General features: G+C 43.1%; 1 protein-coding gene across 1 annotated transcript in view; it reads left to right on the top strand.

Annotated features, from left to right (window-relative positions):
• LOC126637300 (calpain-5-like) overlaps window positions 1-24,849 on the top strand; it is a 47,787-nt gene that overhangs the window by 17,928 nt on the left and 5,010 nt on the right. The window contains exons 4-12 of the mRNA XM_050310460.1: window positions 11,552-11,683; window positions 12,151-12,359; window positions 12,734-12,926; window positions 16,575-16,768; window positions 18,351-18,428; window positions 19,635-19,830; window positions 21,538-21,660; window positions 23,617-23,819; window positions 23,978-24,099. Coding sequence (XP_050166417.1) covers window positions 11,552-11,683; window positions 12,151-12,359; window positions 12,734-12,926; window positions 16,575-16,768; window positions 18,351-18,428; window positions 19,635-19,830; window positions 21,538-21,660; window positions 23,617-23,819; window positions 23,978-24,099 — 1,450 coding nt within the window. The remainder of the gene's footprint in view (window positions 1-11,551; window positions 11,684-12,150; window positions 12,360-12,733; window positions 12,927-16,574; window positions 16,769-18,350; window positions 18,429-19,634; window positions 19,831-21,537; window positions 21,661-23,616; window positions 23,820-23,977; window positions 24,100-24,849) is intronic.

The raw sequence follows: 24,849 nt of genomic DNA on the forward strand, positions 1-24,849 counted from the left end.
CCAAGAACTTTGTGGGTTTTCATTCAGGTGGGCTCCATTTCTGTGCTTGAGAAGATCCATCAGAATTGGGATCAGGAATTCTGCTTTGTTCTAGGATTTTGTGTCTCTGCTCACCTTTCTGCAGCGGGCTGGTGACTCCTGCCTCTGAAGAGACCTTGATTGTGCTTCTGGGTGTTAAGCAATTTGAAAAATGGAAGTGTGGGAGAACACAGTGCTCCAGAACTTGGGAGGGGACGTCCTCACTTTTTATGAGATGGGTGTTTAGTTTAAGAAGTTCTATTGAGACTGAAACGGTTACTGTTTTGTTCTCCTAAGGGTGTTGTTTTAAGAAGCATCCTTTTGTAAACAATAGGATTTTAAAAGTTTAATATAGTTTATATAGTTTAATAATAGTTTAATTCACTCTTATTACTCTTAGTCATATAGGCTGGGGCACCTCAATATTAATATTGTGGGTTTTGAGCCCTGGCCCCTTTCAAAGCCTTAGGATTTTCACTGTGCTTGGTTTATCTCCTTATCTTTCCCCCAGTGTGCTGAGTACGGGAGGCATCATGAAAACATTGCTTGGTACATTTCCATCTTGGTTTCTGACTGGATTAAACATTCCTCCCAAAATATTTTGCTCTTAATGTTTTCAGCTGGGGAAGTTGTGACACATTTCTTCTGAAATTGCCAAAATGTTCTCAGAATGGAGCTGTTTGCTCACCCTTGTTTTATTAATGCCATAATTTTATTTTTATTTTGCCTGGAAAATCTTGTTAAGGCGGAGCTTGCCCAGAAGAAGAGATGAGCAAGGAGCTATAAAACCTTCATCCGTCAGCAAATACCCATGTCCAACCTCTCCAGTGCAGTCTGGTGACTCTGTGGACCCCGTACGACATCAAACTGATGGCTCAATCCCATTTCTGACATCATTTCAGAATTTTTTGTTCTTAGTTGTGCCCTTCTGTGTTGGCTGTGTCATGACAGGAAGGAAAAACCCCAGTGGCACCTTGCCAGCAACCCTGGCTCCCTGCTCCAGGAGCTCCTTGAGGAGCTGAGTGGGTACCCTGTGCACAGCTGCATCCTTCCTCCCCCTTGTCTCCCAGGTACCAGGGCATTGGGAGGCACGAGTTCCCACTTTTTAAGGTTAATATCCTTAGGCACACTCGCCCTTCCACGAGTGCTGCGTTTCTTTCAGGATGATGAAGCGGCAGTGTTTTGAAAGTGGCAATTTTCACAACAGCATTATTCACCCAAGTCTTCCAGGAATATAATTAAGAGCAAACATTTGTAAATGACATGCGTGCTTGCCAAGCAGACAGCTCTCCAGATGCCAGCATTTTGTTATCTCCTCTCTTGGCAGCCTTTGCAGTTTGTATTCCCCTCTCTCAGATTGGATGGGTGTTTTCTTACGTTGTTGCGGTTCGTTTCCCCCGAAGGGAAAAAAAAAATATTAAACGACCTCGATGTCATTTCTAGAACATAAACAGTACAATTCCAAGGCTCTGAATGTTTCTTTAAAGTTTAAAATGTCAGGTTTAATTTAGTTGGTTATACCATCAGTAGATGAAAATTGGTTTCTCGGAGAATCGGCTCCTGTTTGCCCTGAGGCGATGTGGTGATGGCAAGGATGACATGGTGAAATTTATTTTGAGGCCGTAAAACAAAAAGCCTGAGGATCACATCCTCAGCCAGCATAAGTCTTCTTACAGTAATTGTTAGTTCATTGATTTAGTCTTCTGAAAGAATTAAATGTCTGAGTTCTCTGAAGGAAAAATTACAGCCCGAACATGCCAGTTGCAAAGGAAATTAAGGTATTGTTCTGTCAACACTTCACCAGGACTGGAAAGCACCCAAAAAACGCTGTCTGTCTGAAGAGCTTTATGTTTTTCTCATTTTATTTTCATATTTAAAGGGGTATTTGGGATGAGGAAAGTCCTGGAATTTGAGGCTTTGTAAGCCATTCCGTCTTAGATTTGCAGAGTAATTTGTTTGAATTTCATGCTGTTTCCCTGTGATCTAAATGTATGCTTCCTTCAAGATTAATTCTATTTCAAGATTAAATAAATATGTATGCTTTGTTGGCTAGAAAAAAAGCTCTTAAAAATCCTTCACAGCCAAAAGAACCTTTTAGAGCTGCTGTATGTGGCATTGTTTCTAACTTAATCAGAACGGCTAAAACATTTTGAATTTGCATCTTTTCCGATATTCTTCCTCAGGAAAATATGCTTTCTATTAAGAGCAAATGTTACCTTCCAGATTTAATGCACTGAACTTTGGCCAGTGTTGTAGTAGGTTGTTGGGATTCCCAGGATTCCCAAACTGGTCCATCAGGAGGGTAATTTCTCAGTGATGGCACAAAATCATCTGTTTGCCATCACTGTCCTTTGTTCAACTCCTGCTAATTTGATGATTTCCTACATAGGCAGTTCTATGAACCTTTTTTTTTCATTTTTTTCTTATATGTGGATATGATCTTCTCCTTGAAGATAAGGAGCCCCATATGAACCTTAATGAACTCCCATCCATGCTCATACTCACCCTGATACTTGAACCAGCTTTAGCTGAACAGGTGAAGATGAAGGTCTGCTGCCAGTGAGTTTTGTGATAAAGTGATTCTGGGTCATGTTTGCCACGTTGCCTTCCTTGTTACCTGACAGTTGAGTAATATCATTGTCTTGGGCTGGCATCAGGCAGATGTGATGTTAGTGTTTAACAAAGGGATTTGTCTGAAATGAAGTAGTGAATTCAAATCAGTGCATCTACACCACACTGGGAAAACCAAAAATAAGCTCAATAAATGCAGTGAAAGGGCTGTTTAAGGAAACAACATGACATAAATAAGGAAAAAAGTTTCTTCTTGTGCCTTTCCAAGCAAGAAGCCTCTTAAATGTCTGAACAACTTAAACACAGAGATGAAACCGACTGTCCTTCTGCTGGGATAAAATCATGATCAAGTAAACATTCGGACTACCCTGACAGGCTGACTCCTCCCAGGGAGCCAAAGGCTTTTCTCAATGTATCTGTCTGACTGAATCTGCTTTAGTCTTTGTTCTGGGTTGAAGCAGAAGAAAATCCTGGATCATGATGATGAAAACCTCGACAGTGAGAGACTGGAGTCACTTGCATTTGCCATCAAAGCAAGCAGAGATTCCTCCTGGACTGAACAGGCAGGAGGAAAGGGTATCCCCAGCCTTGATGTTAAGCAGCCAAGTCATTTTGGTTGCAGTGAGGGGATGCTCTGTGATCTGCCAGTCTGATTAGTATTGATGGAGGGCACTGAGCAATTAGCAACTGGCTATCAGGCTCTGTGCTCCTTTTGGCCTTTTTTCCTCCCAGGAAGAAGCCCAGTTCCAGTCAGGTTGTCTCCAGCTCTGTGTCCATCTGTTCCCCTCTTCCCAAACAGTGCTTCAGCCAGTGGGGCAAATGGGTAGATGTCTCAGTGAAACTACACCTGCCATGGCAACAGGCAGGTGAGTGGGAGCTGGATACTCTGGGAAAAGGCTTGTCCTTTATCAGATGTCAGACTGCCCACAAGAGAGGGAGATACCAGAAAGCAAGCTTCCTAAACAGATCTGTGAGATGTGGAAGTAGTTCCCTTACTGGTTCCTTCTGAAAGGTGTGGAGTTGATAACAGACTGTGGGGAAGAAAAGCAAAGGTGAGAACACAGTGGAAGATACAGGACTAGAAAGGAGAGTGCCCGGTTGAAGTGTGAATTAAAGTGAAGTCATGAATATAGTGGCAATACTGGGTATCATTTGGTATCTGCCAATCCCCCTTAAAAGTTTCCCTTCTAGCACATAATATGCTTCTTTAAATTATAAAATCTTCCTGAAGTTTTGACATAATTAGAAGGAATGGGGCTTATCCAAAAGTTGTACTCATTTTAGTCCTCTAACAGCAATCTGTGCTAGCCAAAATAACCTACATGGAGTTAAGCATGTGCTTGATTGCTTGGCAGATATGACAACTGTGACTTTGCTTGAGAATCCTGCTGTGGAAATGACTGTTGTGGGTTTTTCAGTTTCATCAAACAAAACTGGAGAAACTCATCTCGTGTGCTGATAACTTTATTGCTAAATTAACATCAGGACAAGGCTTTAAAAGACATTTTTAGAAATAGAAGCTGGTGTTTGTTTTCAAGATGTGTAAATAAAACCCTTTCTGGTAGTTTCTGTGAGTTTATGATTCTATGACCCACTGATTTGGCTTTTTGTTCAGCACTAAAGCAGATGCTGCTGTGGCACTTTTGACGCAAAAATTTTATAGCTTAGAATTTGAACTCTTAGACAAGCAGCAGATTCCCTGAAGTGGGAAGGTGGTTGGTTGTTGAGACTGGATGCAGTGGATGCTGATGTCACTGTCCTGGCTGCAGCTCAAACCCAGTCTGGACAAGGAATGCCAGGAGTGAGCTGTAGCAGAAGGCTCAAAAAATAGCTTTTCTAGAGATTGTGTGAGTGATCTGATAAGGGTGTGATAGCATGAAAGCTCTGTGGTTCTCTTCGAGGTACTGGACATATCTGTTACTAAAAGACAAATACCCTGTTTTATACATTCTAAGGCTGATCTTTGCCAGAAAGGGTGTCCAGATGAGAATTTAAGAGTCTGATATGTGTCATGTTGGGACAGAGACAGACTCTGACTTACACAGGCTCAGCAAAATTGTGTTGTGCTTGCTTGAACAAAATTTCTATTAAAAAAATCAAAATCCCAAATTTGATATAGTTCAAGTAATCTATTTGTTTAAGAAGCTTGTGTCTTATGCTCAGGGTTTTATATAATTTTACAGTTCCTCTTTTTATGTTATGAAATAAACATCTAGTCCAGAATGGTATGTCATGGATCACAGTTCCAGAAGTGTATCAAGAAGGTGTCACTGGCTACTCCTTGCACTGTTATCCCAAGCATTACATTTTTTTTTTAATTTAAGGAAAGAAACTGGAGAACACCTCAAGGTGCTGTCTGAAAAAGATGAGGAACCTGGGAGGGGAGGATGAGGGATTTTTATCCTTAAGAAACTGTCTGAGATGAATGCCATAACTAGCAGATACTGGAAACTAGGGTGAACCCAAACCCTGCTGGAAAAGGGATGTGGAAAGGAAGAACCTGTTGCTAAAGGGATTTATGCTCTTTATGTGATGGTTTAGACTTAAGCTTTTTAACCTTTGCTTGCCACTGGGCAAGGAAGAAATATCTCCTTTCAAGTAAAATACATAATCTCTCAGATTAACCTTAATTTTCACACCAGACAATATTTCTTGTAGGATTTGACTTCAGTTTTGCCACACAATGCCCAGTGTAATAACAAAAATAATAGGTGGCTTTGCTGAAATCTTCTTAATACTCTCTTTTTAAATAGCATATTCCCTTCCTCTTAAAGGGCAGTGATGGAGAATTCCATCTGCATCAGTTGCCAGCCCTCTGAGACACAGCATAAGGTCAGACTGGACAAGCCTAAGAAGGTCATGGTCACTGAGCCAAAGTGATGCTTGTTGTCAGGCAAAGGCATCAGCTGCCTCCCCAGACAGAGCTGGGCAGTTGGGAACACAGACCTGGGAATTGCTTATTCCACACTGGTCCAGTGCTGAATATTTCAGTACAGTGGAAAACTGAGTTATTCCAACCTTCTTTTCTGATTGTCTTTATTTCCTGTCTTAGGAAAGTAGTCCAAGAATTTGATAGAAAAACATGTTTTGAGGAAGCAATAAAAAAGTGTAGCTAAATAGTGTGTGGTCTTTTAGTCTGATGAACTGTGAGTGGACTTACAGCCCATGTGTGACCTCAGGCACGTTGGTGTGTGCCTGGAAGTGATATCAGGGAGTCGCTCTAAACTGACTGTCTTTGACCTTGGCCATCCCCTGTTACTTGCATTTAATGCAGAGACATTTCCCCTGCTTTGGTATGGTGGTGTTTTGGTTTTTTTTGCAGAAATAGACTGGCTTATACCACCTGTCTCTAAAAAGAACTGTACATTCAATTTTTTTCTAAAATGCCTCCGACTTCTTTCCCTTACACTGGAGAAAAACAGGCCAGTTGGGCTGAGGTCTCTGGCCTGCTGACATCCCTGTTTGGAGCTAATTAGCCCTCTCAAATAAAGGGTTAGTGCACACACAGAGGCTCATGTGCAGTGAGTCTGATGTATCTGGGGCTCTTCCCCATGTGCTGTGTCTCCCCATTCTGTGATTGTAATGTTTAATAATGATATTTATCTTTATGATTGATTTTATTAAATACAAAGGAATGTATTTGTAATGTCCTTTTTCCTGCTGGTGGGCAGCATTCTACAAGAAAACTTTGGGTTAGTGACCCAAAAACGATGTCTTTTCTGCTGGAAAACAAATCCTTTTCCAAAGAAATTTAAATTTATACATTTGTAACCAATTAACTGATACTGTGATTAAATTTTTCTCCCCAACTTGCGTCACAGTTATTGTAGGTTTGGAACAGCAGAGAATGAAGTTTCCCAGAGGTTGGAATCACTCTGAACTATTACCTTTGTTTGTGTGATGAGTAGAGAGGCCTCTCTCCAGTGTTACAGCACTGTGGCGGTGGCAAGGTGATGTCTGTACTCTCGTGTTCTGATTCTGGGGAGTTCAGACACTTTGCTGAGAGGACACAGCTGCTGCCTGAGGTGAATCCTGCCCTAAGAATGGCATCTCTGGGTGCTGCTCATGAGGAAAAGTCACACAAACTGTGGTACTGAGTTTAGAGAAAGGAATAGGTACGAGGGGAGGGAGGCAGGAGACAAAGGCTGATGTCTCATAAGTTCAGGCAGAAAAAGAACCCAAGGCAGCTCTCCTCTAAAAGTGTTATGGAGGTGCTTCAGTTCTGTAGAACGTTGATTTAAAGCATCACAAACTGAAATGGTGTGGCAAGAGATGGAAGAAGAGACTTGATGTTCTTGTTTGAGGGTTCTGGGAGAACAGAAAATCTTTCATTGGAGTCTTGAGTGATTCCTGCGATGTGGTGACAGAGGACTCAGGGCAGGGCTTCAGTGAACACTTTGTTATGAGGTTCAGGGAAAGGTCAGCCCCACGGCACATCATCTGAACCCCTTCCAGCCCCCGTCAGCATTCTGGACGGGAGTGAGCGGCAGCGCTCCAAGGGTCAGGTGAAGCCTGGAGGCAGCCAAGATACACACCATGTTGCCCAATGTTTGGGAGTTTTTCTTCCAAAACATTGATTTAGATCCTCCCCAGATACATAGGCATAGGCAGGGCAAGGCTGAAAGCCACGGCCTTCGCTGAGTATTAGTCACCACTCGCCCCAAGCTGAAAATGGGAAGAAAAAAAAGAGCACTATAAAAAAAATCTGCGATGCATTTGGCTTTGTAATGGGATTTACTGCAGAGGGAGGAGGGGGAAGAAGCATTTCTCAATCCCCAAATAGCTGGGTTTTCTTTTATATAAGACTGGAACACACTGGCATACTGTTCCTCATGTATGTGTACAGCTCCACTTCTTTTTAAGCACTTTTTGGCATTATCTCTCTCTCGGGAATGGGTGTTGCTGGACGATAGGCATAAACTTTGCAGAGGAATTCCACTTCTGAGCTCAGGGTGTACAGAAAGAAACCTGAGGGCTAAACCTGCCTTTTGTGTTACATGGTGTTATATTGTGTTACACGGTGTCACAGCACTGACATTTTTTTTCTTTTTCTCTTTTCTCTTTTTTTCCCTTTTTTTTTTCTTTTCCTTTTCCCTTTTTTCTGTTTATTTTCCTGTTAATTTTCCTTTTCCTTTTTATTTATTTATTAATTAATTTATTTTTCCTCTTAAGGAATCATGACAGAGCAACACACAAACCATTTCATAGCTCCTGCGACAGGGGTGTTTGTTATCTTGCATGGTTCACGATGTTCTGCAATTTCCTTTGGGGAGGCATATTGTAGCAAAAAGTTGTCATTTTCCATATTTGTGCTGCAGTCCAAACATTTTAGTATCTCAGTGAAATTCCTGACTGCAATTTATCAGACTGTATTGTGTCAGATACCCTGATATGAACCACCTTGATTTCCTTCCAGCCTACAGTGGGACAGATCTTATAGTATAGATAGAGAGCAGCAGATGTGATACAGTTTGATTTTCCTAAAACTTTGCCAGTTTCTGATACATTTCTCCAAAGTATGAATGTTTGGATTAATTCAAACTTTTGTAGTGGTGAAATAAATGACTTGGAGTACTTTCAAACTGGCCTTGTGTCAATGGAGTCCTACAGGAATCTCCCTTAATCTGGTACTCCTTAGTATTTTCATTATTACTTGCCTGAGGGGCTAGATAGGTGTGTATGGGAATGCTGCAAGACAGACTGGGATAGGATTGCAAGCCACTTGACAGGACTGAGAATTCAAACTTAGCTTGGGAAAATAATATGCAATAGATAGGGCAAAATTCAGCATCACTTCATCAATGCACCCAAGTGCAGTGCTTTGGTATTAAGTGACTTCATGGCTCACTTAGGGAGAAAGAATGAATAGGCAGTAAGTTTACAGAACAGGATCAGAGGGTGGATCACAGTCTGGACAAAAGTTAAATATGTGACTTCAAGAGAAAAAGAGAAAAATGCCTCCCCCAGCTTCAGTAAGCAAGAACATCGAGCTCTGTTTAGCACAGCCATAGCCTTGCCTGGAGCACAGGGCCTGGATTTGGGCACCACGTGCCACCAGTGACACCAAACGGGAAGAACCAGTTATTAGGACTAGAGAGAAGAGACTTGTTATAGGTTTGCAGCTTATCTGAGGAGTTGCTGTAGAAAGGAAAGGTAACTGAGCTCTCCATTCACAGAGGGCTCATGGAGCAGCTCAGCCATGCACTTCTCTGCTGACTGGTGGAGGAATGTGTGGGTTTTCCTTGTGGGTTGTGTGAAATACAGGTTAGAGAGGCTTCAGTCACAAGTAGGTCAGGGATAGCCAATTTGGGCACTTGCTGGGACTGATTGATGTGTTCACTGTCTCTTCCACTCCTATTTCCTGGGATCCCACCCTGAGTTCTCATCTCCAGGCTGCTCAGTGTTCTCCCAGCCTGTTCATTTACTTACTCCTTTACAAAGAGATGAACCATTTAAAATCATAAAAAAGGGGTTTTGGGAGCCCCTGTATTCCTCACAGCATCTGTGGCTGAATGGCAGTGAATGTCAGACGTTTCAAGCCTCCGCAGGACAGCAAGGATGGGAAGTGACACAAATAGACTTCTGAGATACAAAAGGAAACCTGGTATGAAAATCAGAGTGTCAGGGTTTTCAACAGGACCATGAGGCCCTGCAAGTTCTTACCTCACTTTCAGACTCTGTGCAGCCCAATTATAGTTCTGCAGATGGTGTTTATTTTATTGTGCACACACGCAAGGGGAGAACCGGGAAGAGCTCGGCATCTTGCATGGTGGAATGGTCCCTGCAGGCATAAATAATACAACAACTGCTTTTATTATCAGTGCTGTATTAGAAATAGTGTGCCTGTTAGACATTAATGATGTCCAATAAGATCTAGTAACTACCTTTAAACTTTTTTTTTGGAAATGCGAAGATATTTCTCTTTTTTACCGCACAGATGTCACACGTTGATCCTGAGAAAAGGGATTAGGGTTAAACTGCTATGTTTGCAAAAGATGTACTTCTGGTGGAACCCAGAGTCCAAGTGTTTTGGTGCTTAGGTAGCAAGAAAGAGAAGGCCTCAGGTCTCCTGAAGTGCTTGAGCCACATCTCACATCAGCTTCTCTTCCTTGTAATTCCTCTGATAGTGATTGGCTTGGTCCTCAACAACTCTGAATTATCACTGCTGGGAGCATTACTGGAAAAAGGATTTTTTGTTTTAATTAATAATTTTTCTTTTTTACATGCTTGGGGCAACCCAAAATGCTGAAAGATCCTCACAAAGTCTGCAGAATAATATATTGAAATGGCACATTTCCAGTTGTGCTGGGGGAATTGCGGCTTAGATAGCTAAAAGTATTCCTTAGAATTTGCTGTGTTGCACAAGTGGTGAAAATCAAAAAGCCCAGAAGACAGCAAACAGCTGAAATTAGCTCTAGCTCGTGCCTGAGTGTTATTGTGTGTCTCATCTGAGCCACACAGTGACAGTCATCATAGAAGCTGTTATAATGGCTGTAATTAACGACAAAAGGAACAGAACTGATGTAATTTTCTTATGCTGTTCTTTAGTCCCAGGAGTGCAGGTCTCTTAAGCAGTTTAATAAGGTTTATCAAGCAGGATTCTGAAGAATTTGGTGACTCTGATGGAAATAAGGAGGTGCTGTTTCTGAGTTCTGCTGTTCCATGTTTGCTTTGGACCCCAGTAGTGAGCAAAGGCTAATCTCATCCATAAGTTTTGGCAGTTGGCACATGCTGCTCTGTTTTTCCTCTGAGGACTGTGTGAGATGTGAGACACACTTCAACTGAAAAATGACAGTTTAATGTGGTTATTTTTAGAAGAAAAAAAAAAGGAAGAGAAGATAATTGTAGTACACAGCAGTGCCTAATTTCTTTCAAAACCAATTAAAGTTTTGGCTTCCTCTAGTGACAAAAAAGTTCGGACAATATCAACCCTCCCGGCTCCGTTTATCGCTTGTTTATTATTCTGACAAAATAACATTTAGAAAGGAAAAACAAACTGGAAATTATTAATGCCAGAGTTGCCTGGGAATGGGATACGAAACTTGAGCCTACCCCAGGTCACGTGGAATGTGTGCTACCACTGTGAAGGCCAAGCAGTCAACTGATGTCAGCCCCTGCAACAGGCAACTGGGTCGATTCACATCAGCTGAAGTGTCAGCCTGAAGGTCCTGTTGCTATTCCACATCAGACCATCCAGGGGGACTGAATGGATCTGTCCAAGATGCTGATGAGCACGGTCAATTTTCCTCGTGGGCACCATTTTTTAATTCAGATTTTTATTAAGGTCTGTCAATAAGCTTTCGAAATGTCTCTAAGTGGAGACACGTGTAAGAAATACTGACAGGGTAACGGTGTCTTGTAATGATCAGTTACTTGTTTCCCAAAAGGCATTTAGAATTTCAACCATCATTTAATGAGAAAAGCCTCATGCTAAAAATACAATTTTCTTAAAGAAAATGGCAGCAGCTCCATGGATTCCATGCCATGAGTTAACTCCACGTGCCGTTGGCTAAACCAGCCCAGGAAAACCAGCATCCAGCCCAGCACTGAGGTGGTTCTTTACTCTGAAAATAAGCTCATGTGGTCCTGATTTGTCACAGCCACATCAGAGGGAAGACTGAGAGGTCTTCACATGCCTGTGCTCTACAGCCAGGCTTTGATTGCAGTCTCGGTATTTTGGGATCATCATCTATTATTACCAAAGGGCAGTGAGAATCCATGAGGTAAGGAGCACAGCTCCTTCTTCTGCTGCTCCCCTCCTTAGCTGCTGTGTGCTTGGGGTCATTGCAGTAACTCAGGCTGTTGCTGAAGGAGGGTTTCCAGTATGTCAGCCAAGGGCATGGCAGTGAAGAAAGGGCTCCAGGTGTCAGTAACATCATTCCCTGATGCTTTTCTTGATGAAAAAGACACTGTGATAATTTCTGGAGTGGAGTGTCCACTAATCTCTGGTTTGTTCTGTCAGGACCTCTGTGAAGACCCCCATCTGTTTGTGAATGGAATCAGCTCCCATGACTTACACCAGGGCACCCTGGGGAACTGCTGGTTTGTGGCTGCCTGTTCCTGCCTGGCTCTGAGGAAATGCCTCTGGCAGCAGGTAGGTAACAGGTGTGCAAGGTGCATGAAATAAAGCTAATAAACCTTGGCTGTTTCCCTGCTTATCAGCTAATGTTTTTCTCTCTAGGACTAACAAGTAGTGAATTCTGGTAGATTCAAATCTTCCCTTCCTTTAAAAGGTCATTTCTCATATTATGAGACCTCCTCACTCCTCAGTCCCATTGAGCACCAAAGAACAGATATAACAAAGCTAGAGAGTGCAAGGGGTTCTTTTTATCTCTCTCTGCAGATCAGTATGAATTTTGCTTTCCTAAAAGATTCCTTCAAGTAGGACTGCATTTGGACTTTGTACCCCTAATTCACCCTCTTTTTTCACAGCTTCATTTATTTACAGTCAACTGCTCGTGAAGCTGAATGCCAGCAGAGTGCATGCTTCAGGGCAGTCTGCCCTGAGAATAAACCTTTACAGAGTGCACTTAATGAACTCTCCCTTCCATGGTTTCTCAGGTGATTCCAGACTTCAGCGAACAAGAATGGGACCCTAAAAACCCAGAGAAATACGCTGGGATTTTCCGTTTCCGCTTCTGGTGCTTCGGAGAATGGACAGAGGTGGTTGTTGATGATCTGCTGCCAACAGTGGATGGGAGGTTGATCTACTGCCATTCTAATGTGAAAAATGAGTTCTGGAGCGCACTGCTGGAGAAAGCCTATGCAAAGTATGAGCTGGTTCATTGTCCTTGTAATCCTCAGTGTTGTCCCTTCTATCCAGCTGTTTGTTTTGTCTTTCAGTTCTATCAGACTTTCCCTAGGGTTTTAAGTTTGCTGCTAGTAGAGAACCTAAAAAGGTCTGAAAACTCCTTTAATCTGCATGGAGGGGGTGAATCATAAGGGAGTGCAATGCAGTCAACTTGAGAAACCCAGAGCCTTAGGGATCCTAGCAACCAGGAAAGGTCTACCTGCAGTCTACCTGCTGGGGTTTTCTTGTTCTATTTTGGTTTTGACTTGGTGGGACCCAAATATGTTACCTACATTCAGTTAGAGCACTGGTAACAGCCCCTTGGTATCTGAGAATGTTCTGTGTTGCCTCCAGGTTGGCTGGATCCTATGAAGCCCTTGATGGAGGCAGTGCTGCAGATGCCATTGTGGATTTCACTGGAGCAGTGGCAGAATCTATTGACTTGGTACAGGGCAAATATGGAGAGATTATTTCTGAGCAGATGAAGCTGTTTGAAGACTTGATGAAAGTGCATAGAAGAGGCGGGTTGATCAGCTGCTCCATTGCGGTATGTGCAGAGAGCTGGCTTTTAGGAGTTAATTTCAACTAAAATCTTCTGGAATAAACACCATTATTAGTGTATTAAGTATGTCCTTCATTTGCATGTTTTTAAAAGCTTTATATGGAGAAATCTACCAAGCTGGCAGTGCTGCCAGCCCACTACAGCTCCGGGAGCCACTAAATACAATCACAAAACTGCAAAGCTGCTTGTGCTGCCACTCTGCTGTGGGTCTGAAATGTTGCTCTTTCTCAATGGTCACAGTTGTGTACTGACCCGAGGTTAATCCACCTAGAATGCCCTAATTTGCAGGCCAGATGGCAGCGTTCACTTTCTTTATTCCTTAGGGGAATCTGTTTAGAGAAAGCAGTTCTGCTGACACTGAGCTGCTGAGGCTCCTTGACCTCAGTTGTGATGGTGCAGCCAGTGTAACACGCTGGGGCTGAGCTGAAAGGCTGAGCTCACCTGGTTATTCAGGCACTACTGTTTGCTAATAACCTCCCCATTAGAATTAACCAGCAAAACTTGCCTACCCTGGCTCATGTGAGGTAGGTAACTTGGGTGCCTACATAAGGAGGCCACGATCCTGAAGCTTCCTTAGCAGAGAGGGGATGGATTCTGGGATAGCAGCTCCCAAAGGGTTTTATATACTTCACAAACCACAGGCAGACAAGGGCCCTGCACTGCCTCTTGCTGTAGGAGGGAAATCAGCGACAACTGGGCTTAACTCCTCTCCTGTCTAAGTCTGCAGTGTCAGGCTATGACTGGGTAGTGCTGAAATTCTCACCTTGCCCGAAGCTGTTACCACACGTGGAGGGCTAACAAGCTGCCTGAATGTTTCCTGAAAGGTTGCCTTTTAAATTTTTAAAGTACAGCCTGCAGGAAAGAGATCATTCTCTAGGAGCTGCAGGGTTGGCATTTAGGTGCACTTAGCATCTTCTCCCCTTACCCCCTGCTTCCAGTTTAAGACTTTAGCTAAGGCTGATCTTTTGTGGACTTGGTTAAATCACTTAAACACTTTGCTGTAGTTTCCACATCTGTGAAATGAAGGTCATATTGTTGTAGTACTTCACTAGTATTAATTGCTTAACATTAGTAAAGTGCTGCAGCAATAGTGTGGCATGAGCACTAAATCCATGGTGAAGTGGTGAATCCCAAAGTGTTGATGAATTCAGAAAGTCTTGTGAGTACCGTGGTAGTCATGGAATTGTCTAGAACAACAGAAAATTAACCGTGTTTGGAGATGCTTGAGCACATTTGGCTGTCCCTGGCTGTGCTCTGCCCTGTACCAGTGCCAAGGTACCAAAGAAGAACACGTGGCTCCTCCTGGGAGATTAGTTTGAACAAAATCTTCAAGGTCTTTGGCTTTTGTTTTACCTTTTTCATAAGGTCTGAATTTTTATTTGAAAGACTTCCATTCGATTTGCTCAGACCAGCCTGGCAGAGCAGACTATCCCGGTGTGAATTGTTGTTGTAAACATTGCTAATGGAACAATAGGTTGCTCCCAAATGCTAAGGCAGTTCTGTTTCCTAATGTGGATCTGGTGAGGACATAGGCTAAGTACAGGGAGTTGTATTTTTAAAAGCAATTAATTAGGCAGTTGTAACACTTTCACTTCTTCCTGGCATTATGTCTGTCTGTCAAATTAAACACAAATGCTTCTAAACATTGATTACAGAGAGGCCATTCCTGTGTTTGTCTGCATTTGTCACTTTTTGATGTATTATACACACAGTGAGGCTTGCTAGGTGTAGAATATTTAATACTCAAGTGGCTTCATTGCTGCCTTACAAACATGTCACCGTTTTCCTTGGCTCACAAAACAGCCCTGAGCATCACCATTTAGAAATTTGAACAGACACTGGATGTTTAAATAGCTCATTAAATAAATAAATAAATAAATAAATAAATAAATGCCTTTGGAATGAGGTGTGAAAGGCAGCCCAGCAGTAGGAAAAGCCTAGGGGGTAATAAAGGCAGCAGGAGAAGTTACAGACTCCCATGCTGTCAAGGACTCTATGTTTGCTTTTAGTTGTGAAAAATGCAAGTGAAAGTGTTACTCTGGAGCAAGCCCAAACCCACTGGAAATGTCAGCCAGTCTCCATGTAACACATGAGCTGATTCTTTAGGAGCTGTTGTTGGTGAAAGGCAAAGAGGGCTTGGTGAGACTCTCACAGTTGCAGGACCATCTGTCAGATCCAATTTGATATAAATTTCTCATTCCCCCCCTTTTTTTTTCTTTTTATTTCTTACCTTTAGGGGCTGAACACTCTTGTGTCAGTGCAACTCTTGCCTTAGGAGAAGGACCCTGTCTGTTTAGACCAGTTAAATTTTAAAATGGGTAAAAATGTCTGAGAAAGTACCATGTGCATCCCATAACTCTGATAAGTCCTTGTTTATAGAGAAATATTTATATATTTATAATAATTATTCCTGTATAACGATAAACAATAAATAATATCTTTATATTTAAATATTTACATTAATAGCACCAAGAGTCCATAACTCTTGCTCTCTTTGTCACGGCAAAGGCTTGATTGATCATTAATTAGGTTATTACAAGTTTACACACAAGGATCTGCACTGAGTCAAATCTTCCTTCCTTGCTGTCCAAGGGAGTGAGTGTCTTCAGGCCCAATGGGTTATAGTCCCATACAGATGAGAGAATCTCTAGCTGTGGTTTAGTGCAAGGATGCCCATGGTGGCTCCAGTGAGGGTGTGAAGAAGCCAGAGGCTGGACCATTTGGACCCTTCCTGGTTCAGAAGAAGGGTTGTAACACTGACACAGCTTTATTTTCTCCACTATCCTGCCTGGTCTGTGTTGCTCAGAAGCAGCATTGTGCTGGCTTTGTGAAGGGCCAGTCCTTCAAAGCAACTCCAGCACCTTTATATGACACTGCTTTTCTGGGTTTAGATTAGCAGTTTTGGATTCATTAAATGAAATTGTCGTATTTTTCAGAACTTGACAATTTTTATGCATTCTTAGATCAGCTTTTGGTCAGGCCCAGGTCATCCAGCAGGACAGTTTAGTGCCTGATCACTGCTGGAAACTAGGCTGCTTACATGAAGTTTATGAGGAGCAAACCCAGCTCCTAAATAAACCTGCAGATCTGCCTGTTGCCAAGTAAGAGAGGTACAGGACAGGTTTGACAAATGGATAGAAAGGTTTATTGCCCATGACCTCTATTTTTATCCAGCAGCAGTAGTTCGTCTGGGATATCAAATTAACTCCAACACAGAAACAGCCACTGGACTCATGAGCTCAGTTCTTGGGCCCTATGGGATGTCCAGCTGAGGATACCACCAGACAGTCTGAGCAGAGTCACCAGTATCCAGAAGAGTAACTTTGTAAAGATTATGAGATTTTGGAAGTCTTTAACTCTTGAGGCCAGGAAGAGACAAAATGGCTCTAGCAGGGAGGATTCCCCTAAGCTCTGGGCTTCTGCCTGCTAGGAATTGTCCAGCAGTATCCTGCAGAACACCAGGCCAGCGAGCCATGAGTTATGAGCCCCAGTGCTGTTGTTTTCCTGGACAGTCAAATCACTTGGGAAGGGAACAGAAAACAAACCTTCCTTGTCTTGTCCCATGAACTCGTAGCTGTCAAAGCCCTCAGTGATGTCAGTTCTACTTTTTAATTGTCATTCTTGGTGCTCAAGGTGTCCTCTGGCCGTGCCAGTGAGGCGGAGACAGAGATGGGGCTCGTTGTTGGCCACGCGTACTCGGTGACCGCGATTCGGAAGCTGCGCCTCGGAGAAAGGCTCGTGTTCTCTTTTAAGGCAGAGAAGATGTTCATGATCAGGCTGAGGAATCCCTGGGGGAAAAGAGAATGGAACGGTGCTTGGAGCGACAAGTAAGTGCTGCAAATCCAGTGCCAAAGGAATGAAACTGTACTGGGGCCACTGGACACAAGAAATGTGGTTAAACACTGTTCAGACACAGCCATCCTCAGCGACAGCTGAACCTCTGTGCCATCTCCTCCCAGGCAGAGCATTCCCTGAGAAAATGAGCACATGCTGGAGGAGCTTACAGCTCCCTGGACCTTAGTTTGCTGTATACATCGTTGTTCTGGCACACTGGCACATGGGCTGAAAAATAGCCCACAATTAAGGAGATGAGTCAAGAACACGAGGCTTCTTCCCAGCTTCACCACTGGGTTTGTCTTGACTCAGTTTCTTGTCTGTAATTGCCAGCTGCTGGAAATGTCATAAGTCTTTTATTCTTAGATAATTTAAGTGAGTGGTGAAGAATGCTGTAAAATTGCTACATTTGTAATTTCTTGAATTATTTTCTAACGAATTTTCATGCAGGGGATATATTCCACCACAGGTGATTTATACATGGAAAAACATGTTACAGTTCATATTAATCTCTTACACCCTATACTTTAGCTAGCAAAAATCTGTTACTTTCAAAGAGATTGGTCCAGCCGAAGTGCAAAGAATGCACAGAAGAGCTACTGTGTCTTTTTTATCTTAAACCCTTGGGCTTCTCCACTGGCCTGTGTGTCTTGGCACAGGTGCCACTCATGCCAGTGGAAGCACTGAGGACTCTGAGGTTGGCCCACGGCTTTTGGCCTCACAGAATTAAATTGGCAATTTCCAAATAGGTTTTAAGAAAATGCCTGTTATAGTAAGCAGCTTCTCTTCCCTCCTGCCAACCACCTTCAGCTTTAGCCTCCTTTTGGAAAGGGATTGAGGAATTGTGGCTCTGTTTGTCTAATGCAACACGTCAGGGAAGGGGCTCACACTGCCTGTTGTTGGCTTGCAGATGCATTTTGGGTCTGTGCTCCCCTGCAGTCAGTGGGAAGAGGCAGGGGCCTGCAGGAGCCAAGGCAGAGCACTGAGCTCATGCAGGCAATGAAATGTCTGTGCAGTGCAGTGTTCCTCTGGAAACTGGACACTAGGCTCATGCTCCAGCAGTTTCTTCTCAAAAGCTCTCCAGGGAAATCCCAGGCCTGTTTATTAAGGTGATTAAAAGGCAAAGAGAATACACTGGTGTAAGTGAAGCATCCAATAACCTCCTGAGGAGGAGAGCCAGGTTTCATCTGAAGGGCCTTCAGGGAATGGAGTCAATCTCCTATGACCTTCCAAACCAGCTGTTTAAGTGTTTAAGCACTCTAATGGAGGGTGTGACAAAGGAAATCAATAAGGTTCTGCTCTAGTTGTGCCAATTTCCCATTAATCTCTTCCTCTTTTAGTAGCTTTCAAATCAATTAATGGTTTAAAACTCCCCCTGCAAGCCTCACATTTTCTTCCTGAGCATCGTCTGCCTTTTCAGTACTTCGACGTTACTTTCAAAACAAGGGGCCGTGAGAGATTTTTACTTCTATTTTTCTTTCCAAGTGAGAGCATTTAATTTATTAATCATGTTTGTTGTTCTCTTTTTGTTGTTCTTGTTTTTTTACTTCTTTTTTTTTTTCTTTTTCCTTTTAGTTCTGAGGAGTGGAAGAAAGTCAGCGATTCAGAGCGCAAGAGCTTAGGGCTTGTTCTAGAGAATGATGGAGAGTTCTGGTGAGTAGCAGAGATGTGAAGGGTTCAGAGACACTAGCTATAGTGAGTAATAAATCTGCCATTTAATAGCTTCAAAATCGATTTTCCCAAATGGATAAGATTATCCAGTCCTGGCACAAGCTCTGTTTCTTTTAAAGTCTCAAGGGATGTCAGAGAAGAATAGAAAAAGCAGATTTAAAATGAGTAGAAAAAAAATTAGTAGCTTTTAGTAAATATAAGCTTCAAATACCCTTAATCTATTACTTATATTTAGGACATTCACTCAGAATCCAGACAACTTATATGCTGGTTTACATGACAAAATTCCAGGTACTGAACACACAGTCAAACCTGTTAACTGACTGCTGTTCCTCTCTACAGGATTTCTAGGTCAACCACGGCTGAGTGATCTATAAATAGAATTACAGTCAATGAATTTTGATATTTGTTGGTGTTTTCCAGCGTGGACACGAGGAGTGTTGATTATCTACAGAATCTCTAGAACTCTATTAATTTTCATTTCTCTTAAACCCTAGATACTTAGTCCAGCAACTTCTTCAGTAGATTGTCAATATTGCATCAAGTGTGCTGGCAGTGCTCAGTATGAAAAGCCTTCTGCTGGCTTTGGCAGAACTGGCAACCTCAGAGTTTGGTTCTGGGCCATTAATAAGCCAAGGCATGATGGTAGTTCAGAGCTCCCAAGCTGCTGGGGGAGGTGAATGTTTTTTAGCTGCTCTGCAATCCAGTTTGTTGCTTCAGCAGGCACGGGCTGCAGCAGTGAGCTGGTGCTACATAAAAGCTGTGTCCAAAGCACAGAGATTTGAGTTGTGCTCAGGGACAGATGTGACAATAAGGACTGTAATAATGAGGAGCGGATCATGCTTTGATTGCAGGCGATCTCTTTTGCCTTTGCAAAATACGTGTTACCAAATCCAGCTTGGCAGATACAACCTGTCCTCTATGCTTAGGAGATGCAACAGAACAGATCCAGACCTGACCAAACACACTAAGTGATATTTCTCTGAATTAAGCTCTCAGACGGTGTGACTGTGGCTTCACAAGTATGTCCACATGCAGAGCGTTGCAGTGAATCAGTTTGTCCTCTGGACAGCTGAGCTATTCCTCCTTTTAAATTACTGGAAGATTTAGTGTGTTATTGGCTCATTGCAAGAGTACCACTGTTTATTTTTAAATAAGCCACTACTTTCCTGGTGTCCCATGGAACAGGATGACATTTGAGGACTGGTGTAAGAATTTCACAGACGTGGACATCTGCAGGATTGTGAATACCTCCTACTTCAGCATCCACAAGACCTGGGAGAAGAAAATGATGCATGGGGCTTGGACAAAAAATTCAGAGCCCCTGCTAAATCGCTCTGGTGGCTGCTTCGATAACAGAGAGACCTTCCTTCAGAATCCCCAGGTGGGAACCCTTGTATTTTGTGAGGCATTGAAGGGTATTCACTTGAGCTGAGGGTTCTGAAGTATCCACCCTATTTAGGGAGCTGGCAGTGAGTACTTGACAAAAAACCTGATTGCCAGTGTCTGTCCCCTGGGAGTGTGCTGTGTTTCAGTGATTTCTGTGAAATCTCTCAGTAGAGTTGAGATATTTGTTTGGGACTGATCATGTTTGGGGCTGATGAGTCAAACATACCAGGATTGCTGACATCCTTCCTGGACTTCTTTTAGTTTCCCAGCTGTAGAAAGGCAACAAGTCTGATTTTCCAGTGACACAGCTTCATTCACTTAACACCCTTAAACAGCCTGAGGATTTGATCTACTGTATTTAGTTAGTATTCCTTGGCATTAATCTAAGATCCTGAAAGGATATGGTCTCTTACCCAAGCTCACCCTCTCATCAGCATTACAGAATTTTCCTTGTCTCATCCTACCTGGTAATTTCAAGCTATTCAGTTTATGTTTTCATTCATTCCAACTCCATTTCTCACCTTCCTGCCCTTCTCCATGTGGTGTGTTTTAGTCCCAGCACATGCAAATTCAGGCATAAAACTTCCACTACTGTCAATGAGAGCTGTGTTAGTTACTACTTTGAAAACTGACCTTTCTGTCTAGATTAATTAAAGATGTTTTCGTATCTGCTTCTCTGCACTTTCAAGGGAGGTTTCTGCCTGGCACCCCTCTGTTTTCATAGCAGGATACTGGGGAAGTGCAGCCTCTGCTGTTCAGATCAGGAGTGAATCTCAGACTCCCAGCTCATCCTGCCATGCAGGTGTAGATGCAGAAGCAGTTCTTAACTGCTCTATCTTCTGTCAGTGCCTCATTCCCTGAGGTGTTCCCCTCTATGACTCTGGATGTATTCCAAGGGCTTGTCTGAGTCTCATTTGTAGGTGTTTAGCTGCCACAGAAAGCAAAATATACACATCAATGCAGTGCAATGGAAGTTCTTTGTATTCTGGTGTTATCTCTGGGCTGGTTGATTAAAAGGTTTTTCATAGCAATGCTGGAACACAATTGTATTATCTGCCATTTTAATTTACTGTGGCACACCCCACCATAATCTAGAGATAATTTGTCTGTCCTCCCTGAGTGAAATGCCTGACACTGAGGCCTCCTGTGGAATTTACCTGTACAGGAAAGGACTGTGACACTTCCAGTCCCTTTTGAAAAGGGAACTTAAGCCCAATGTAAGTGTATTCCTACAGATACCTGCTGGCTTTTAGATCACTACCCATTAGGACAGCTGAAATGTCCTCAGAAGAAGGTCACAGTTGCAGAGCTCTCATCAGACCAAGAGAGCTCTCTTGGTTCCTCTTGTTCCCCTCCTACACCTCCATTTGCCCTGGAACACTCTGGGCTACCTGATCAGGTAACACTGCATATGGTTCAACAGGGACAAGAATTAAAATGTGCCTTTCTAGGTGCTGTTGCATATTCCCCCTTGTCCTAACACTAGGATTACATTTTCAGTGTCTTTGATACTTTTGGTTTAAAGATCCTCATTATTAGCATTACTTTTCAGCTGGGAATACCTGCTATATGAAGAACTCTCCTCCCATTCCCAAATATATTTCTATTTGCCTCACTAGATACACATATTTCCTTGGTAATGGCTTTATTCTCAGTATCCTGAGGCACTTTTAGCAGCTCACCCTCTTCTCTCTTCTCCCAGTACATCTTTGATGTCAAGAAGACCGAGGACAAAGTGTTGGTCTCGTTACAACAGGAGGATCGCCGCAAATACAAGAAAGAAGGGAAAGGAGACAGCATCCCAATTGGCTTTGAAATATTCAAGGTAGGCAGCCACCTGCACTCCTGGTGCAGAGTTTGTTCAGCCCAGCTTCACCCTGGCCAGGAGCTCTTTATGATAGAGCCACAATTCTCTTGGTGTCTGGCTCTCCACTCAACACGAGCTCTGCATGGGCGCTGCACTCAGTCAGCAGAGCTGACATCACACAGACTGTTGGAACAGGGCTCAATTCAAACTCTCTTTGAACTAAAGGAACACAGGTGATCTTTCCCTTCTGTAAAAGAATTTTAAGTGCTTTTCCTACCCCAATCTTTCAAGAGAAAGATTTGTCTTTGTATTAATGTTTGAAACATGGAGGAGGTTTTTTTCTCCTTCTCACTGGAGGCCTCTGCCTCCATTTCACCAGCAAACACAGCTAAGTGAATAAGGTTGACAAGACTGCCATTTTCCTGCTGCCACTTAGAAAAAAGAATGTTTTCAAAAGCTGGAGTAGTGAGTAGGAAATCAATATATATGGGAAAAGGAACCACAGGGATCCCAAACAGTAATTTAATTGCAATCTCAGAGCAAATTGATTAAAATGAAAATACCTGAACTTGAGAGGGAAGGAAGCAAAGAAACAGCTATGTTTCTGATTTTTTTTTTTTTTTACTGAGGATTTGAATAATCCTATCACCTGCTGCTGCAGTTAGTGGGTCTACACTAAGTCTGTGGCTCTACTGTAAAAAACCGTCAATTTTTAACAGTCAGTTAGAGCAGCTGACATCTGCATCACACCTATTCATTTTCAAATCACCTGTTAAGCACGTATATTGAAAAGTGTCATCACAGAAAGTGGCATAATTTACCTTGCCTTGCTCAGGCCTGCAATATCTAATTTGGAAAGGCTTGGAAAAGAAAATCACACCTTCAGAAAAATATCTATCTTTACTTCTGTTCAATAATTTTTCTATTTCAGAAATGTTCTAATCCATCAGGCTCATTAACATAACTAAAGGCCTTGGGAAGAGAATGTAAAGAAAAAAAAAGAATGTGGGGCTGTCTTTGCTCTCAAGAGCTGCTTAAGAAATAGGCTTATATTTTAACTGTCCTGTGGCAGTCCCCTGAAGAGGATGTTAATAGTTAAGCACAGCTTCAAGCCTTAGAACAAAACACAAATGGTTATTTTGTGGGTTTTGTATTCAGAAAAGGGCAACAAAAATACAGGTGCACCTGGGTTGAGAGCCTACTATGAAAGGCTGGAGTGCCCTCTCCATCCTAGAGAAGGGAGGCAGAGGAATCTCAGCCTGTCTCAGACCCCCAAAGGTCTCCAGCAAACTTGGTGGTTTTTGACGCTGGTGTCGAGGTCTGTCAGGGAGTGGTGGGGGAGAGAAGCCTTGAAAGATGAAGTCCAGCGGGTTTCCATACCCTCAGAAACCTTCCTGGTGCTTCCCCCATGTGTGGGAGGCTGGTTTTTTTGCACAGTCATGCTGTTTTTCAGAAACTGGAGGTGCTGGTTTTTGTATAGTCATGTAGGCTTTTGAGGGGTGCTTTGGGGTGTGTACCCCAGGTGTGAACCCCTGCTACGAGTGAGGGGTTCTCTGTGTAGTGGTGGGTGTGTGCACAAAGGGCATCCTTTGGCATGGCCTGGACCACAGGACAGAAACATCACACCCCAGGGATTCGCCTCTAGGGCCTCCACAAATCTAAGTTCGTGGGCTGTGGCCTCCTCCCCTCAGCCTTATTTTCAATCCCCTGGCAGGAGGCTTTCACAGCTCACTGCAGTAGCGACGTTTTAAGGCAAACAAAAGAGTTCAATTCCTCCTGGGCACTGGGGTGCCCATCGGGCTGTGTCTCTGCCACAGCTTCAGTGGGTGGAAAAAACATTTGCCGACTGATTTGCCTTTTGTTGCACGTTGTGTTTTCCAGCCGTGAAAGGCTGTGCGATGTGCCGGGAGGATCCCACCTGTTAGCGCTGCTATCCCTCCTTCCATTAATCCCTCTCCTGCCCTGTGGCTGTAGGTGGAGGATAACAGGAGCTATCGGCTGCACAAGCTCACGGTGCAGGAGAGAGTGGCCACGTCTCCGTACATCAACACACGCACCGTCTTCCTGAAGAGGATCCTTCAGCGAGGCCGCTACGTCCTTGTCCCAACCACGTTCCATCCGGGCATCACCGCGAGGTTTATCCTGAGGCTCTTCACGGACGTGCCATCAAAACTCAGGTAGGCTGCACCCACAGCTCCAGGAGAGCTTTCCCAGCCCTCACTGGCTGCACCTCCTTGGAAGTGGTTGCCTGGTCATCCTCCAACACCCCTGACACAACAATTGATTGTTTACTTGATGTTCTTCTTCTTTGGTTGCTTTTCCCACAATTTTTCAGGGAGCTGAAGGCAGATAAGCCTAAAATGACATGTTGGAATCTTCTTTGTGGCTATCCACGCAGAGTCACCCAAATCAAAGTTCACTCTGCAGAGGGTTTACAGAAGCAAGACAGATCAGGCGGTAAGTGGAAAGCGAGCCTGGAAGAGTGGAAGGGGTTTTTCAGTCCTCTAAAGATGATTTAGGTTTATACATAAGCATTCAGAAATTTATCCAAACAAACTGAGGATGTATGGGATTTTTTTTCATCACTGTAAAATCTACTCCAGGGAAGAGATCACATGAATATGGGGATGCAAGACAGCAAGTGTTATGGGTCATCTCCACTGGCCCAGATGGGCAGGAGTAGCCAGACCCTCCTGAGGAGTTAATTGTGGGGATTAGTAAGAAATATTGCTTTTAGGGTTATGCCCTTTTTTTCTAAATGGAAAATATCCAGGGAGACAGCTGAATGGCACAGACTCACACAGTGTGTTACACTCACCTCACAGTGTTATTCATGGCTTTCAGAAAAAATCATTATTCATCACCACAAGCTTAACAGCACTGCAGGGAGGACTTTATGGTTTTCAACCAACCGTTTTCAGCTGGTTAAACTAGAACAGGGAGAGGTTAATGCTTCATGCATGACTATGTAACTATCAAAGGAAGTGTCCTGAAGGACACTAAACTGACTATCTAGCACCTGATGTTAATTGGAAAACTTGTCCAGTTGTCATTTCCTTTGTTATTTTCTTCTACTCTCTGTCAGCCTTCACTTTCCATGGCCAGTGAAGTGAGAAAAGGTAGACACATCCAGCATGGAGTGGTTGGTAGGGAGAAAACAAAGATACTACAATGAAATTGGATGAGGAAACTACAGAGGTTCTTGAA

This window comes from Myiozetetes cayanensis, unplaced genomic scaffold (assembly GCF_022539395.1).
Source record: "Myiozetetes cayanensis isolate MyiCay16 unplaced genomic scaffold, myiCay2020 scf15, whole genome shotgun sequence".
Classification (NCBI taxonomy): Eukaryota; Metazoa; Chordata; class Aves; order Passeriformes; family Tyrannidae; genus Myiozetetes; species Myiozetetes cayanensis.